The 11,420-nt window shown below is 40.5% G+C and overlaps 1 protein-coding gene across 4 annotated transcripts in view; it reads right to left on the bottom strand.

Moving 5' to 3' along the window:
* Positions 1–426: 426 nt before the first annotated feature.
* Positions 427–11,420, bottom strand: part of tut4 (terminal uridylyl transferase 4) — a 121,147-nt gene continuing 110,153 nt past the window's right edge. For 2 of the 4 annotated variants that reach the window (XM_070886858.1, XM_070886859.1), the window contains 6 exons: positions 7,319–7,434; positions 6,294–6,454; positions 4,716–4,834; positions 3,758–4,265; positions 1,811–1,978; positions 427–959 (listed from right to left, as the gene is read on the bottom strand). In XM_070886858.1, coding sequence (XP_070742959.1) covers positions 877–959; positions 1,811–1,978; positions 3,758–4,265; positions 4,716–4,834; positions 6,294–6,454; positions 7,319–7,434 — 1,155 coding nt within the window. In that variant the 3' untranslated portion in view covers positions 427–876. Of the gene's footprint in view, positions 960–1,810; positions 1,979–3,757; positions 4,266–4,715; positions 4,835–6,293; positions 6,455–7,318; positions 7,435–11,420 lie in introns of those variants that run through there. The other 2 variants (XM_070886860.1, XM_070886861.1) reach the window with 2 other exon arrangements.

Raw genomic sequence — 11,420 nt, 5'->3', positions numbered from 1 at the left:
TTAATTAATTTTAAATATGTAATGTTATTTATTTATTTGATGTCTAGATGTATTTTTATGTGATCCCCAGTCATGCTTTGTATGATTCCGTACGGAATCCCCATAAGTATGAATGGGGATTCCCTTCTTTGATTGGCACATCACACATTGCAAACCGCATGTGCCCCTGGGATACGTGGGCCTTTACGCAGGCCTCCGCATAGAGGCCCAGGATCGCACTGTAGATCCTGAGGCAGGAGGTAAGTGCGTGGAATTTTTGCTGGTCGGAGACATCTGCCACACGAAGCCTCTGACTGCAAATTCAGCCCCATTGTTTCTTACTGTTGACACTACATGAAATACAGAATGAATGAAATTGATCATATTATAGTTTGTATGCTAAACTTTGGAAGTCCAGAGGGGAAATAATTACAGTAAAATACCAGGTTATTAAAAAGCTACAGTTTATTTTTAAAAGGCTTTTGGCACTATATACTTTTGCTCTGAATACAGCTGACCATCTTTAAACCATATTTTCTTTTTTTTTTTAAGAACCATATACAAAGTCTGAGGCAGCCAAAGTATGAATACAACAGAGAGAAAATAAATCCAGTTTTTTTTTTTTTTAAAAGCTTTTTTTTTTTACAGTTCTATCAGCTTCAAACAAAAAATGATTTTACCCCACCTTCAAAAATGGGAGGCATTAAAATAGATGTGATCTGTATCATAAGTCACATTGTGATGCATCACGACAAAAAACTAGTAAAAATTACAATCAGGTTTGGTCTATGTACAAATCATACAGTTTAAAAACAGTCTTAAAATAATTTCCTCTTCCCCCTTCCCAGATGAATAAGGTTCTGTAACTGTATATCATGGTGTGGATTTCCATTTAAGTCACTTCTTTTGCTGAATGTAGTTCATCCGTATTCTTCCTTGCTTCATGATTGGAAAACGCTGGTTACTGTGGATCGTAGGACCTGCCAAAATAGGAACATTTACAGGTTTTACAGACACACCGATTTCAGATCTACTTTGTGAAAATGTAAACATTGTACTCATGGTGTTTGCAGCAACTTGAAAAATTGATGACTGCAATTGCAATAGAATGTGCAAAAAATCTTTGCACAAGTGCGAATGAGAAATAAGTCTCAATCTTTGCAGATGGACGCAGGTTGCTTTGCACACATGAAAGAAGTTTTCTTGAACTCACCATTATATGGATGAGAAAATGAGTTTGCTGTTCATAAAATTAGCTGCCATCTTTGCTTACTGGTGTATATGGGTCAATTACATGCTGCTTTTACCAAATTAACCAGCAGTTCGTTCAGTCTATAAACTACAGATTTCATGGCATTTGATCCTCCCATTCCCTGTCCTCTGGGTTCTGCTCAGTCTTGGACTTGTTTTTAATGAGCTTCCGCAATACAATTTATGCAGTGCATATGCAATACTCTGCACCGTAGCACAGAAAGGCTTGATCAATCAGGGTGAGAGAAAGAGAACAGAACCGATGGATGCGCTCAATGATTACCATCCATTTAGTTGCAGGTACAATTTTTACAATTCATCAAATCCTGGATCACAGAACTGAGGGATCCTAATGCTTAAGATTTTACATTAAAAATTCTTGGCTCCCAAAGTTCATTATAATTTAGGTAGAATGTACATAAAGGTCCACTAAAATGTATAGGGCATACTTACTGTTCCCAAAGCCATTTATGACAATATTCTAGGGGGATGTGAGAAGCAATAGTCCTACACTGTATTTACCTGCCTTATCACTTTGCAATAGTTAAACCCGATCAGAATGGCTTGCTGTTTTTGGTACCTTGAGAATAGTAGGATTTGTTCTGCTGAGGATAGTTCGTATTTCCCTGCTGAATGAAGTTCTGAGGCATTCTGTAAGGCCACGGTGCTTGAAAATGAGGAAGAGGATGATGCTCCCAAGGTATGGGTGGAGGATTTAGTTTTGAAAATTGTCCCTGAAACCTTTGATCTATGTTTCCGTGGAGGAAAAGAGAATCACATGTTTGTTGTAAGACATAATTGCTTAAAATGAACATTAAGCAGCCTACAAAAGTGCATTCTTTTGTCCCCTTTGAAAACTGGGTGACATGTAATTCTTCCTTAGTATTAATTCCTCTATAATAACAACACATTTAACCTTGTAACAGGGTAGCTTGTTAACATTTTGTTGCAAAATGTACTTGCTTTACTTCACTGACATTTTGCTAAAAACATTGTCAGAAGTATGAGCAAAATAATAATACAGTACTAAAGAGATTAAATTCAACAAAAAATACTCTAGGGTTTAATTAGATGAATTTTTATTAGTATTAGCAATGAGCTAAAAGGTGTTGTCATTGATGATTGACTTTCAAAATAACTATAAACAGTTATTTAGGGATGGAAAAAGAGGAGGAAAATTACAGGCTAAATTACCCTACAAAAATTACAGGCTAAATTACCCTACAAAAACAGCCTAGAATCCTTAATCACACTTTGTTTCCGTTGGAGCTACATTTTCACATGTAATAATGAATATTGCAATGAGTTTTACTGTTGGGATCCCTTAAAAATGAAACATTCAAGAAGAAAAACAACACAATGGACTTGAGGTTGGTCATAATCTTTTGCAATGGTTTTAATTTTTTATGAAATGAATACTGATGGTGACACACTATTAGTATGAGTAATTTATACTGTAATTTTGTAATCTGAGTTGCAATTGACCATCGTAATTGATTATACAGGAAGTATTTTGCTGCTCTACTGCCTGTTTACTGTTTCCGTATGAGATGCAGATAGAAATTGCAACTTCTCCCAAAAGCATGATTTTCAGTTTTTTTTGCTCATTTTCTTCCTTCCTCTCTTGAGCACTAACTCTTGCTAGTGTATGATTCTGCAGGTCTCAGTAACCTTACAGTAGCCATTCTTCACATGCGTGATGGACAACATCGACAAGATAGTGTACCCATCCCATCTTCACCCGACATCAATGCGCGCATTCAGCAGGAGTTGGGGCCCAGAAGAGGCGAGGGCCCAGGGGCAGCACGGACCAGCCCACACTGCGATCTATGGATAGTAGGAGCATGTGCGCGCACTAGGTCTGTGCAGCAGAGCTTGGTCTCCAGTCGTCTTGGTTAACCCTTGCCACTGGACCAAGGCCTAGCTCTGTCAAGCCCGTGTGGTGGCTGGTGTGCAACGGCCACCCCACGATAAATGAATCCTGCACATGCATCTTCCACCCCTCAATATGTAGTTCGGGACTGAGAATGTCATGTCCCTCATTGAAACACCTGTGATCTCATCTCTTTTTGGTGTGGAAGCGGGTCATCCTCGATACGAGGGACTGCCTAATACTATACTGAATACCAGTCAGTGGCACTGGAATGGAAAGGGCTAAGAGCCACCCAGCTTCTGAGGGTAACTGTAGCGCCTCAACATCTGCCCCAACCAATTCAGCACAGGCTGGGCATCATCTGGTCTCTGTATGTGGCGTTTACCATCAGTGAAGTGCTACATCACGAATTATCAACGGTGCTGCACATCTTTAAGCTTATTTATGATTTCATTTGATAGCCACAAATAACAAGGGGCAAGACTGAGTCATAAAGGAATGCATTTTTGCTCGATAACATCTGACATTAAAAATATACGTACATGCACTATAAAACTGCTGAAAGAACTACAAAATAAAATTAAGCATGCCCATTACAGTGCATATTAGAAGAATAAGAGCTACATATTAATATAATGAAAAAAAGAAATATACCTGAAGTTCCCAGAGTGCCATTTCCCACTAGTGTGCTGCGAGTCATGTGATTGTGCCACTGTCCATCGTGAGGAGTGTTGGAGATACCCATGGGCCTGGCAGCAGGCTGAGCAAAGATGATACTAGGATCATTGAGATTCATACTGTTGGGATTAGCTGTGTTGCTGCTAGACCGCATAGGGAAAGGGATGTTGGGATGGTTGCCAGATGCAGAGTGAAGGACAGCAGGCCAAGAGTTAGTGGGCATTTGCACCTGGTGCTGTGGTTGGTGTGACTGAATTAGACCCAGGCTGTGCAGATTGGAATACTGACCTGGGAGAGACGGAGCATATGGAAACAAGGGCAATTGAACCTGATGGGTTGGTTGAGCAAGTACCTGTGCAAGCTTATTTTGAGAGGCAGTCTGTTGGGTCTGTGGATGGGAAACAGAAGCTGCTTGAGATGAATTTGGTGTTAATTGCTGATGCACAGTTTGAGAAGAATAAGGAGGCGTCTGATGTGGTTCTGACTGAAAATTAGAAATAAAAAAGCAATGAGACAAACTATTACTGCAGTAAATGGATTTGCAGTTTCTAACATTCTTTCACTAAACCATGCTTTAAAAGGGGAAGAAATAACTTACAAAATATTGTGCGTGGGAAGGGGGGGGGGGGGGGGGGGAAGTGATAATAGTTCTAAAAGGATTTATCCGATATACCATTTTCAAATACAAATATGTCACTACTACTGTTTTAGCTGTAAGTATAGAGATTCCTGCATATCTGTGACACTGTTCATCTGCATATAATACTGTTAATTTCAACTCAGTTACAACTAGGGGTTTCTCCAGGGTGGCAAGCTTTAAAAACTGCTTTTGAAAAAAACTATACATGCCAATTTCAATGCAGGGTCTTCTATGCTGGAGAAAACCCTGTGCAACTGCAGTACTTTATGAAAGAATCAAAAATATATGACTCACACATTCTGAGAGCTGCCTGGTACGTTGTGGGTAATCTTGATGATGTCCTGAATGCGATACCGATGGCTGGGAAGTTGCGACTGTCTGTATATTAGTCAGGTTCCGTGTAGCCTGAGGAACTTTAAGACAAAAATACAATCTCTGTCAGGATACCTAATACAGCAGCTGCAAATGAATATTTAATATTGAATAATATTGCTACTACTGAATTCTTGCACTATTTTTAATTAATTCACGTTTCTTTCCTTTTGTAACTGCTCTTTAATTCCTCACTAAAGTCTTGGCTTGGTATACCATTTTACCTGAAGAAAAGAATGGATTTGAGCCTTGCACTAATAAGCTGGCAACAGAGGCATGTTAATGCTGCTCTGGACAACTGGGCCTTCAAATTTCTCTTTTTCACTGCAAGGTATGCTGTCACACTGAGATTGGGAACTTATCATGCAAAAAAGAGCAATTCAATCAAATCTCCACCACTCGAGTTCCAAATGGTGCATCATCCTGCTACCCCAATGCTAGCATATTTTAATATATGTAGTATGTACCCATTTATACTCACTTAATTTCTTTATGCACTGTTACCCCCATCAATATGGAATTTAATTTCTACTAGTGCTCTGAAAGGATTAGTAAGAACTGTAATCTGTTCCTCCCCTGAAATGCATCATGTGGTGTGTTACATACAGACCAGGAAGTTCAATCCTTGGACTGTAAAGATAGGAATGGAATTACTTGGGTGGAAAATAGTGATTAATTATGTCAAAGACTACAGAGAAGTCGAGGAGAAATAAAGTCCACTGTCTGATGCTCAGAATATTATTGGTAACATTGACCAAGGTCTTAGTGATGTAGGACTGAAGAGATTCAAACGGAGTAATGTGAGAAATGGCACTAAGGTGGATGACGATAACACATTTGAGAATCTTTAGATATGAAGGATTGTTAGAGATGGGGCCATAACTGGGGAGGACAGAGGGATCAAGAAAGGGCTTTTTAAAGAGGGAGTGATGCTAGCTGTTTTGAGGATGCCAAAAAATTGATTATGGTGATGACATTGGGACGAGGACAGGCAAAGAGACCATCAATTTCTTGTGCAATACCATTCCAGAATTTCCTAAACTCCTCTGCCTCACTCTCCCCCACAATTTAAAAAAAAACTATTGCTTCAGCCATGTTTTGGGTTATCTCTCCTAACTCTTCCCCCTGCTTGATGTCTATCTTCTGTGAAGTGACCTGGGATGTCTTCTAATTTATAGGCACTATATATATATAAAGCCTTTGTTTTAGAATTTCCTAGACGTGAGAAAGCAGCCTGGGGTGACACACTCTCCAATTTTCTGTCCCTCTTGAAAAAGAACATCTGCCTTTGACCTTGTTTTGGTCACAGTAAACAGGCACAAACCTACATCATTCCTCTTTGCAACAACACAATGCATCACTGAAAAATTGTATTTTTAAAGTATTTTTTCTCGAGATTTTGAGGGAATAGAAACAGTTCTTACTAATCTTAGCAACGCAAAAAAATCATAAAATAAAATTCAGATACATCTCTTTCCCCCAAACAAATAGTTTGATTACCAGACACAGTGTTGTTCCTTGGTCGGGCTGTTCTGTATTCTGGACAGTCCCTTCTCATATGACCAGTGTCACCACAGATAAAGCATCGCTTTTCTCTTAGTTCTTTTTCTTCCTCCTTTGAATCCTTCTCTTCATCTTTCTCATTTTCTTTCTTCTTCATTCTTAACACAACATATACACAGTCAATATTACAATCCTTTAATTTAAAAATGGCAGCAAGCAAGGGTGAATTTAGGGTTGCCACCTGTTCCAGTTTTGGCTGGTTTTATTAACAGACTGCAAAAAGTATGGTTTTCCAGGTTTTTGGCATGTTTCATCCATTATTGCAGGGTTTACAGTAAAATATCAAAACTAATTGATTCAAACTATCCTAATGGCTGGACATCAAAATTATGTTATCACCAGAGAGGGAGAGAGAGAGAGAAAATCTTAATACAATTTTTAAGAAGAAAGTTCTCAGCCCTGTTGCTGGCCCCATGCAGCCCTGCCTGCTGTCTATTTTTGGTTTTGGAAATGCACAGTGCATTGAAAAGGGCATTTATCAGATCACATACTCTAGTTGAAAACTTCTTCAACAATTCAAATTGTCAACATGGCTCAGTGGTAGAAATCTCACCTTGAGTCAAAAGGTGTGGATTCAAGCTCCACTCCAGGGTTACAGCACATAATCTAGTCTGAGACTTCACTGCAGTACTGAGGGAGCACTAAATGTCAGAGGTGCCATCTTTTGGACGAGATGTCTGTCTGATGTAAGGGATCCCATAACATTATCCGATGAGCAGCAGAGAGTGATCCCAGTGCCCTGGCCATCTTCCATTGTTCAGACAACACCATGCTCTCATGTCCTCCTAGTCATCTTCCTCCCTCCTAACCATCTTTTACCTAATTTTCTGTTTTTGTGACTTTGCTGTCATGTTTGCCTATATAACAATGACTGCAGTTCAAAACAAATTAACTGGCTGTGAAGTGTTTTGAGTTAATCTGAGGATGTGAAAGGTGCTATATAAATGCAAGTTCTTTCTTACCTCCTTCGCTTTGGACAGTCTTTCATGTAATGTCCAATTTTCCCACAGATACGACAACATCTATCGTTTGGTGCCAACTCCCCATCAGTCAGGATTTTTGAATCAAAAAAGTAATCCTAAAAAGTTATTTCCACAATTTCAATGTTACTGATTACATGATCATGGATATAAATGTAACGGCTGGAAAAACTAAATTTGTTCACTGAGCAACTAACACGAAGATCTAAAGAGATAGAAACAGTTTGAAACAGCAAATTTAAAAACCATCAGAGATCCCAAGTTTTGCTTCCTTCGGTTCAGGTTTTTGTCTCCATTTCTAATTTTCATTTGCTTTATCTCATTAGCTTTCTTCATTCTAATTCTGTGCACTTTTTTACTTTCAAGTCACATTTTGGCATGTCGATTGGTAACTTCTCCTCCTCAGAGAACCTAAGCCTGTTCCAGTGCTCTTGCCTCTCCTGTAACGCCCTCCACCCCAACCTCGAGATATCATCCCTTCTTTTCTCCCTCACCAAGGGAGACTTCAATCTCCAACTCAACTCCCCTTGTCCTCTCTCCAAATAAACTGCCCTCCTGTCCTCCCTGAACATCTCCCTCCATATAAGCTCTCCCACCCATATTGATGGCCGCTCCCACCATTTCCCATAACCTTGCCATTCTCATAGTCTCGCTCACCAACAAGGCACCATCTCCGACCAACTCACCACCCATATCCCCGAAAGTCTTTCAACTGAAACCGCCCTAACCAAAGTTATGAATGACATTCTCGATGTCTGTAGTGCATCATTTTCCTTATTCTCCTTGATTTCACCACAGATTTTAACACGATCAATGACATCACCCTCTTAAAACTCGTCTCCTCTGCTGTCACAGAGGCATAAGGAGAAAAATTGATGAGGTTACCCTTACTTGATTCTACTCACCCCTATCTCTAGTTGTAGCTAGAACATCTCTGCAATGGCTTCTCTTCCCAGCCCCATTCAGTCACTTTGGAGTCTCCCAAAGATCCATTCTTGCCCCCCTTTCTCATCTACATACGGCCTCTTGGTGATAGACACAGACATGGGGGTCAGCTTCAATATGTATGCCAGCTCTACCTCCCCACTACTGGTCCCTACTCCTTCAATGTCTCTGTGCTATCAGATCGCTTGTCTGACATCCAATCTTGAATCTCAAGCCATCGTCTCTCTTTGGACCATGCCAATGACTATACGATTGGTTAAGGGATACAGATAGGTTAAGTGAGTGGGCAAAAATTTGGCACATAAGAGTATAATGTGGGAAAATTTGAAGCTATCCACTTTGGTAGGAAGAATAGAAAAGCAAAATATTATTTAAATGGAGAGAGACGAGAATGCTGTGGTACAGAGAGATCTGGGGGTCCTCGTACATGAAACACAAAAAGGTAACATGCAGGTACAACAAGTAATTAGGAAGGCAAATGGAATGTTGGCCTTTATTGCAAGGGGGATAGAATATAAAAGTAGGAAAGTCCTGTTACAACTGTAGAGGGTATTGGTGAGACCACACCTAAAGTACCGCGTACAATTTTAGTCTCCTTATTTAAGGAGGGATATACAGGTGGTACCTCTCCAGTCTGGAACTCTCTAATCCAGAAACATCCGTGGTTTGGCATTAGTTGGGTCTGAGAGGAGGGTTTATTAAAAAAAGGTTTGATTGGCGATCAGCTGGAATGGCTGTCAGTGAGCTATTGTGTTCGGCAGTCGGCTGGAATGGCTGTCAGTCAGCCATTGTGTTCGGCTGAGGGAGCAGCCCACAGGCTTCCAGTACGCAAACAGGAGCTCGGGGGCTGTCGACAGAAAAGGAATTCCTCTATTGCCTTATAATATGGTCAGTCTAAAATTATTGGAATGTAGCTTTCAATATGATCCATGCACTGATTTTGCTTTGTCTTTGAAATATGATAGTCTGGATGTTAATGATACAAAGGTTTCATATTGGGAGCAATGTTTTATACAGAAATTGCTCAGATTTGAATGAGAATCACTTGCTTTCACTTTGAACTGAGCTTTTAATTTTTTCTGGTATAAACAAACTAATTACTTGCTGTACCTGCACTTCACGAGGAGGTTAAAATGCCACCTAGAGATTTCCATTTGGAGTGCTTAAAGGTGACTGCTAGAGAAGTGTGAATAAATGATTTATAACAACATACTCTTTTTGACGATTTTGTATTAACCGATCTCCCGTGGCTCGGAAAATTCTCTGTTCCGGCACCAGTCAAGTCCCGAGGGTGCCTGACCCGAGAGGTCCAACTGTATTTGCATTGGAGGCAGTTCAGAGAAGGTTCCCTAGGTTAATTCCTGAGATGAAGGGGTTGTCTTATGAGGAAAGGTTGAGCAAGTTGGCCCTATACTCATTGGAGTTCAGAAAAAACATATAAGATTCTGAGGGGGCTTGATAAGGTAGATGCTGAGAGGATGTTTCCCCTCGTGGGGGAATCTAGAACTAGGAGCCATAGTTTCAGAATAAGGGGTTACCTATTTAAAATGGAGATGAGAAGGAATTTCTTCTCTCAGAGGGTTATGAAATTTGGAATTCTCTACCCCAGAGAGCTGCGGAGGCTGAGTCATTGAATATATTCAAAGCGGAGATAGGCAGATTTGTGATTGCAGGGGCGTCAAGGGTTATGGGGAACAGGAGGAAAATGGAGTTGAGGCCAAGATCAGCTCAGCCATGATCTTATTGAATGGTGGAACAGGCCTGAGGGGCCGAATGGCCTACTCCTACTTCTTATGTTCTTATGTTCCTCTCCCTAGCTACTATTTGCAACCTCAGCATTCAATTCAACTCGGAGCTCAGTCTCCAACCCCATAGCTGTAATGCGCTTTGGGATGTCCAGTGATTGAGAAAAGCGTGAAATAAATGGAAGTCTTTCTTTCCTTCCACCTCTGTAACTCTGCCCGCCTACCTCAGCCCATTTCTGCTGAATCCCTCATCCATGCTTTTCTCACCTCCAGACTCAATTATATCAGTGCTCTCCTGGCCAGCCTCTCATCCTCCACCCTCCATAAATTTCAGTTCATCCAAAACTCTGCTTCTCATCCGATCCCTCGAAAAACACTGTTGCGTACCATCTCTGTCCTTGCTGACTTGCACTGGCTCCCAGTCCCCCAAAGCTGCAAAAGTAAAATTCTCATCCTTGTGCATAAATCCCTCCATAACTTTGCTGCATTCTATGCCTCTTCGAGCTTTACGATTCCCACCACCCAAACTCTCTGTTTCTCTCACTCTGGCTTCCTACCACCGCCGCCGGCCCCCGCCCCCCGCCCTTTTCCCACCGTTGGTGGCCATGCCTTCAGCTGCCCAGGCCCCACACTCTGGAATATGCTTCCTATACTTTGCTGACTTTCCATCTCCCACTTATCCTTTTAAGACCCTCTTTAAAACACACCTCTAATCAAGTTATTCATCATCACTCTTAATCTTTCATTGTTTGGCTGAGTATCCAATTTTCCTCAGGCCTCTGTGAAGCACCAGCAGATCTTTCTTCATTAAAGGTGCTATATTGCTGCATGTTTCTGTGGTTGCTCAATATTGCTTCTTTCCTCCATTCTTTCCTTCTTTCTCAGTATCTTTTACTTTCTTTCTTTTCTATCCAATATCAGTATTTATGCAGCCTCCCATACAGCATATTGTGGACTCCAGTAGTGGAGTTTAGATGACCATGATTATCTCCATAACTTCCATCCCCTAACATTCCCTTCTTCCCATCATTTATGTGGGTCCCAAGATCCTTTTTGAAATTGCCAACTGAGGGATATCTAACCTCGGGTGTGAGAAAAATAGGTTGAAATGGACAATAAAAAGACAGTAATTACCACATCTAAAAATGGGCTGAGCTTTACTTGTAAGAATTTGGTATTTAATAAAACACGATAAGATGAACCTATAGCATCATCAGTCCAGCTTTCTTTCACTGGGTAAAATCCATATAAACACAATACATAGATACAATTTCTAATAGCTGGATTTGATATTAATAGTAATTAATTACATAGAATTTACAGCACAGAAACTGGTCATTCAGCCTAACTGGTCTATTCCAGTTATTATGCTTCACACGAGCTTCTTCTCACCC

The sequence above is a fragment of the Pristiophorus japonicus genome, chromosome 8, assembly GCF_044704955.1.
Source record: "Pristiophorus japonicus isolate sPriJap1 chromosome 8, sPriJap1.hap1, whole genome shotgun sequence".
In the NCBI taxonomy this organism is placed as follows: domain Eukaryota; kingdom Metazoa; phylum Chordata; class Chondrichthyes; family Pristiophoridae; genus Pristiophorus; species Pristiophorus japonicus.
Note: the sequence above shows the minus strand (reverse complement) of the source record. Positions and strands in the feature narration are given on the sequence as shown.